This window comes from Arachis ipaensis, chromosome B01, assembly GCF_000816755.2.
Source record: "Arachis ipaensis cultivar K30076 chromosome B01, Araip1.1, whole genome shotgun sequence".
NCBI classification, from domain to species: domain Eukaryota; kingdom Viridiplantae; phylum Streptophyta; class Magnoliopsida; order Fabales; family Fabaceae; genus Arachis; species Arachis ipaensis.
This window is the reverse complement of record NC_029785.2, coordinates 126,897,258-126,904,506: the sequence shown is the minus strand read 5'-3', so window position 1 is coordinate 126,904,506 and position 7,249 is coordinate 126,897,258. Positions and strand designations below refer to the sequence as shown.

The 7,249-nt window shown below is 37.3% G+C and overlaps 1 protein-coding gene across 1 annotated transcript; it reads left to right on the top strand.

The window, feature by feature from the left end:
- LOC107612853 (probable leucine-rich repeat receptor-like protein kinase At1g35710) lies at positions 2,686 to 5,574 on the top strand. The gene is made up of 4 exons (XM_016314614.1): positions 2,686 to 3,643; positions 3,751 to 4,737; positions 5,302 to 5,429; positions 5,548 to 5,574. The coding sequence occupies exons 1-4, from the start codon at positions 2,686 to 2,688 to the stop codon at positions 5,572 to 5,574; spliced, it is 2,100 nt and encodes a 699-aa protein (XP_016170100.1).

Below are 7,249 nucleotides of genomic sequence, written 5' to 3'. Positions count from 1 at the left end.
AAGAAGGAATAGCTAGGAGTAAAGAGGGGACAATGGAATAAGTGAAATTGAACCAGGAAGCAAAAAGCTGGACCTAAAGTTAGCCTCAAACTTTTGCACAAATTTTTGGGTGAAAAGTTAGCCCCAACGTTAGCCCCTAACTTTTGGGCTAACGTTGGAACTTGAAAATCACTCCTTGGGTACCAAAAGTTTGCGCCAACGTTAGCCCAAAAGTTAGGGTCTAACTTTTGCACCAACGTGAGTATCAGCAAGTTATGTTGGCTGATATGAAAAGTTGGACCAAAAGTTAGACCCTAACTTTTGCTCCAACTTTTGCTCCAACTTTTGCAAAACTCCAACCCGGTTCAATTGGTTCGTTTTGGTTCCCCTTCAAACTCCAAGAGCAATCAACCAAGGCCTCTTTCAACCCAATTTCACCAAGAGCAAAGGCCCAACTCAAGGCTTGAAGATCATTTGAAGAAAGTGTATAAATAGAATAGAATTCAAGTTCTTCGGGGAGCTTCCCTTTTAGTTTTTTTAGAATAGCTTTTCTTTTCTGTTTTGCTTGGGGAAGGAGAATTCACTTCTCTTCCTCTTAGTTTTATTGATTTCAATTTCAATTACAATTGTCTTGGATCTTGGGTTGGAGAATTGAAGAAATTCTGTTTCAATCTCATCCTTGGATCTCTCTGCTTTATTTACTGTTTGAGTGAATTTAATTTCTGTTAATTGCTCTTCATCTACTTTCCTTGCAATTTACAATTCCCTTGCAATTGTTCTTGTTGGATCTAGGAAGGCATTGAGATCTAGACTTGGTTTTCTAGTCTCTGGATCCTGAGATCTGATTTCCCAATTTTACATTCTCTGTTTACTGTTTTCATGTTCATTTACTTGCTTTGCTTCAGATCCGATTTGATCCCAATCATCTTCTTCTTCTCTGTTTGATGCAAATTTACTTTTCCTTGTTTAATTTCTGCAAATCCAAGTCCCAATCCCCTTTACAATTCAAGTCATTTACATTTCTTGCACTTTAAGATTTTGCAATTTACATTTCTTGCGTTCTAAGTTTCTGCCATTTAATTTCTTGCTCTTTAAGATTCAGCACTTTAACTTCCAGTTCTCTTTAATTTCATGTCAATTACCCATTCCCTTTACTTTCAATGCAATTTAAATTCTGCAAATCACAAATCACTCAACCAAATCTTGATTCGCTTGACTAAATTAACCACTAAGCTAAAATTGCTCAATCCTTCAATCCCTGTGGGATCGACTTCACTCCCGTGAGTTATTATTACTTGATGCGACCCGGTGCACTTGCCGGTTAGATTTGTGTTGTTTTGGGAGAGATTTGTTTCTCCAACAAAATAACTCATCAAGTTTTTTGGCGCCGTTGCCGGGGAGCATATTCAGAGGCCAGAGAGCGAAAGGACAGACCTAGGAGCCCAGGACCGAGACCAGTAGCGACGACGGCTAGACGGAGCAGCAGCGGTGGTTCTAACCCAGGAGGACCGAAGAGCGATGGTGACTGCGAGCGTGAGGGGTGAGGTCGACGGAAGTGCGATCTTGAAGGGTGTGAGCGAGACTGACTATTGTCTATCGTCTATGGGTGGAGACTGGAAGAAGCTGAAGCTCTACCGAGTGAGAGACTGAGAGTGACGGTGTGAGGATTGAGGAAGCTCAAAGCTGCAAGTGCAACTAGGGATTTAGGAATTAGGCGGGTAGGGTTTCATTGGGGAGCCGGGTCGGGGTTGTGGGTTAGTTGGGTTCTGGGTCTGGGCTAAAACATGTTCAGCCTTTTAACCAAAAAAAAAAAAACCTCCTTAGCCCACCCCGCCAAAGCCCACGGTTTAAGCGGTGTGGGTTAGGCGGGATTGTCTTTCGGCGGTCTCAAATTTCCAGCCCGGCCCGTCTTTTTGGCGGGTTACGCGGGCCGGTCCGGCGGGTTTAGGCCCGTTTGCCACCCCTAGGTAGTGAGTATTTGGTAGCAGTTTGGTGATAGATTCAAGATTTGATGTATAGATATTGTAGGATGTGTAAGGAAGGGGGTTAATGTGCACTTTATACTCTTGATTTTTCTAAATAGGGCCCTAAATTGGAAATGTTATATCTAAATACATAAAAGCTTTATGTGTGGTTTGTAAATTATTGCTACAATGTTGTGACTTGCATAGATATCTGCATCTGCATTAGCCTCTCACTGCTTTCTTGCTTCATAAGAGTCTGGGACCATTTTACAAATTTATCTATACCTATTATTATTTATTAATAATTATAATGAGTATTGAATTTTCAATTTTTTAACCACTTGCTGATTCCTCTAAACCAAATGGAAGAAAAGTTTGAGTTTTACAAATATAAAATACCCGTCAACCTTGGGTGTCTAACCATGCATGTATGAAATATTTCCATAACGAACCGCGTGTGGTGGACCAAATATAGAAATAATGGCGATTATTGTATTATGTAAGGGAGCAAAGCTAACCACTAACCAGCATTACAAGTAACAACCCATATTAACTCTAATATTATGATATGATCCCATATTTCCATAACAAACTGCGTATGGTGGTGGACTTAAATGGTCTATAACCATATAGTAAGCTTACGAAGACTAGTCTTAATCTTAGTAGAAATAATAATGGCAATTATTGTATTATATAAGGGAGCAAAGCTAACATACTAGCATTACAAGTGCTTCGGAGAGACATGGCAACTATCGAAAGAGATCACTGTGTTCTCAATCACGTTCTCTCTCATATAATAATAGCAGTGATATTCTTGCTTTCTTTGAAAATCACAGCTTCGCCAACAACAGAAGCTCAAGTCCTTGTGAAATGGAAAAACAGCCTACTATACACTCCTTTACTCAATTCATGGTCCCCCTCCAACATTCACAACCTTTGTAGCAGTTGGGATGCCATTGTTTGTGACAAAACAACAAACACAACTGTCTCACGGATATACCTCTCTGGTCTCAATCTCAGTGGCACCCTTCATGGCTTGGATTTTGCTTCCCTACCAAACGTCACTCACCTTGACCTCAATGATAACAACTTTATTGGGTCAATACCACCTCAAATTGGCAGCCTCTCCAAACTCACTTTCTTGGACTTTGGAAGCAACAACTTTTCAGGGACAGTGCCATATGAGATAGGACATTTAAGGGAACTCGAATATCTCAGCTTCTACGACAACAGTTTCAATGGTGCTATTCCCTATCAGGTCATAAGTCTCCCAAAGGTATGGTACCTTGACTTTGGAGGAAACTACTTTGCATCTCCTCCTCACTGGTCTGACTATTCATGCATGCCTTCCTTAACATACCTTGACTTGTCTTACAATTCATTCACTCCCGAATTCCCAACTTTCACAATGAAGTGCCACAACTTGTCGTTCCTAGACCTCTCTCTGAACTATTTTAATGGCACAATACCAGAATCATTGTATACCAATTTGGCCGAGCTTCAATACCTGAACCTCTCACGTTGTGGGATGGAAGGACCATTGTCGTCCAATTTATCCAAGCTCTCAAACCTCAAAGAGCTTCGTATGGGTGACAACAACTTCACTGGTCCTATTCCCATGGAAATAGGATTCATAGCTGGGCTTCAAATTCTTGATTTGCATAACATTTCAGCCCGCGGGAAAATTCCATCATCCCTAGGCCAACTCATGCAGTTAAGATATCTTGATCTGAGATGGAATTTTTAAACTCTTCAATCCCTTTGGAACTTGGTTCATGCAATCATCTAACCTTCCTTGATTTATCAGGCAATAATCTAGCAGGTCCCTTGCCTTTTTCATTATCGAATTTGACCAAGCTCTCTGAATTGGGATTATCATATAATCCCATTTCTGGTCAACTCTCTGCCTCACTAATTTCTAATTGGACTGAGTTGACAAGTCTGCAACTCCAACAAAACTGGTTGACAGGAAAGGTCCCTCCAGAAATTGGTCTGTTAAAGAAAATTGAGTACCTCTGTTCGTCCGGCAATGAATTTTCTGGTCCCATTCCTAAAGAGATTGGAAGCATGAGGGAAATGATAAATTTAGACTTTTCTGGAAACCACTTTTCTGGTCCCATTTCCAGAGAAATAGGAAACCTCAAGTCACAGCAGTACTTTGATGTCAGCAGTAATAATTTGGAGGGAGAGTTGCCAAACAGCATAGCTCAACTAACTGCTTTAGAATACTTTTTTATGTTCTCCAACAACTTGTCAGGCAGCATCACCAGAGATTTTTGGAAGTACAATCCTAATTTAAGTACTGTTTATCTTTCTAACAACTTCTCAGGACTACTGCCACCTGACTTGTGCAGTGGCATGATGCTATCTATTTTGGCAGTCAATAACAACAGCTTTTCGGGGATTTTTCCAATGTCCTTCAGAAATTGTTCAACACTAACTACAATAAGGCTTGATGGCAATCATTTCTCTGGAAACATCACAGAAACACTAGGGGTTTATCCAAGTCTTGGTTTTCTAGACCTGCGCTCTAATGAATTCACGGGAAATATACCCCATAGATTTTTCAGATTGGCTAATCTTACCTTCCTTGATTTATCTAATAACAACTTGAGTGGAAGCATTCCTAATGACTGTGAAACATTCAATGCAATCTCTCTTGAAATTCTCAACTTGTCTCACAACAACTTGGCAGGAATAATTCCACAATGTTTGGGAACCTTACCCTCTCTCACAGTTTTGGATTTGCAAATGAACAACCTTTATGGAACCTTACCAGGAAGCTTCTCTAAAGGTAATGTCTTATATACTATAAAATTGAATGGCAACTTCTTGGAGGGAACATACCCATGTCCCTGGCCCACTGCACAAAACTACAAGTTCTGGACGTTGGAGAAAATAGCATAGAGGACACAGAAATTATTTTAAAAAATGAATAAATGGTTAAAATTAATAACACAAGTTTAAAATGATAAAATCCTACTTTTTTTACAAGTATTTTTTATAGTATTTTTATTCTTTTAAATTTTAATTTATTAGCACTTTATTATTTACTTAATAATTAAAATTTTTACTATTTGTAAAAAAAAAAAATCGAGTTAATATTTAAAATAGTCTTTAAAATTTGTCTTCTAATTAAATTTGGTTCTTTAATATTTAATTGACCCAATTTATACATTAAAATTTTAAGATGTGACTCAAGTTAGTTTTTTTATCCATTTTTGTTATTGAAAAATGACATGCACGCTTCAAACCTCTTTTTTCAAAGCGTCGTCTTCAATTAGGTTACTCTCTTCTCTTATCTTCTCCTTCAATTAATTTATTACTTTTTCAATTTGTGAATTCAATTTATATGTAGTTATGATGGCACTCTTTACGACATTGAAACCCGCCCGTAATAATGCTGGATTACGGAATCATGCCTCAACTTTAGCACCATCTCTCTCACCTCTTCCAACTCATTTACAAAATATCTCTAATTTTCGAGTATATTAGACTAATGATTATACAAAATATGATTTATTTGATTCATCTACTTAAACTTGTTGAATATGTTAAATCAAGCTTCGACAATAAAATTTCATTGCTCTTTGTTGATCTTTAGTATGAACCTCCAAAGATCTTCACTTGAATACTCTTTTTTTTTGTTATATTCTAATCAAATTCATAAATCAGTCAACAATAAAATTAATAGAAATAACATCCATAAATCAATTATTAAAAATTAATATAGAATATTAAAATAACTGAAAAGAACTTACCTATTGATTGTTGTTGCAGCGGCATAATCGAACAGTGCAACTAGCAACACCCGCGGACGACGAGCAACAACAACCACACACAGCTCGAGCACTCATCACTGGTAGAGGGAGGCGCTGCGATAGCCCGAGCAGCTGAGATGAGTAGAGATGAAGGATGACAGAGGCAATTTTCGTGAGCAAACGAGGCCTTAGGTTGGGTGCAGTGATGACAGATGACGACGACACATTGTAAAAACTAGGTAGCACAGCTCGAAGCCTCGAGCACTCTCCGACGGAGGCACAACGAGACGCAAGCAGTCGAACACAGACGAAGGAGAGTGGCGACATGAGAGCTCATGATACGGAGGATCCGACGAGAGGCGTACAGCGGTGAGTGTGAGTTGACAGTGAACGGAGGTGGACTGAACTGCTAAGGTGAGCTCTGATGGTGTGGTTGGTGTTTCGGGGTGAGTAGTGAGCTTTTAGCTATTTGTGAGAGACTAAAAGTAAGAGAGATTAAAATGTAGAGGTGTGCTTCAGAACTAGTGAGAGATTGAGTCAGATGTCAACTAAATGTGCCATATCATTTTTTTGGTGACGGAAATGGATGGAGACCAACTTAAGTCGTCGTACCTTAAAGTTTTAGGGTACAAATTAAGTTGATTGAAAATTAAGAGATCAAATTGAATTGAATGTCAAATTTCAGGGATTATTTTTAATATTAACTCAAAAATTCTAAAATAAATTTAATAGATTTGTGTAAAATGTAAGTAAAAATTTATTTGAATATGATTTAAAATATATTTTTATGAGCTAGTTTAGGATAGATACGTTGGGACTAACTAGATCTTATAAATATATCAAATTAATAATAGAAAAATTTTATAGTGTCTAAAAAATTTGTGTTTAACTTATCTTTAAGGTGAAAGGTGAAAGAGTGGATTCCATAATTTATATGTGTCAAGCAATTGTAAAATTAAACATGTAAAACGACATCTTAATAATATATTAAATGATGATATCCTACCCGCAAAAGAAATAATAATATCCAGAGCTAGACTACAAAAACCGTTGGCAAGTGAATGAAGGCTTTGGATGTGTTCGTTTGAACGGTTAAACATGCAGAGCATGCGTTTAATTATATAAATTAAAGTACTGATATACTTATTTATATCAGTTATACATTAAATTTATTAGTATCAGTTTTTAATTTTTTATTTGTTTCAAAATAAATGCGTTAGCAAGATGGTGAATAAATATCTGGTAGACATGAAGTCCTGATGTAAAACTCTTCCTACTTTCTAATGAATTCCAACTGTTTAAAGATGAAAAGTATGCCAGGTATTCTTTTTCGTTAATATCATTCATCTGAATGGATTCTCCTCAATAGTTCTCTACTACTCCAAAGTAAAATATGTTGACGGCAAATGAATTCATAGAGCTTAACATATCTATATATATATACATATAAGTCGGCTTTAATTTATGATAATAACTGCTTGTCAAGTCAAATGTATAATATTATATCATAAAACAAATTAAAATAAAAGATGAGAGAGACAGAAA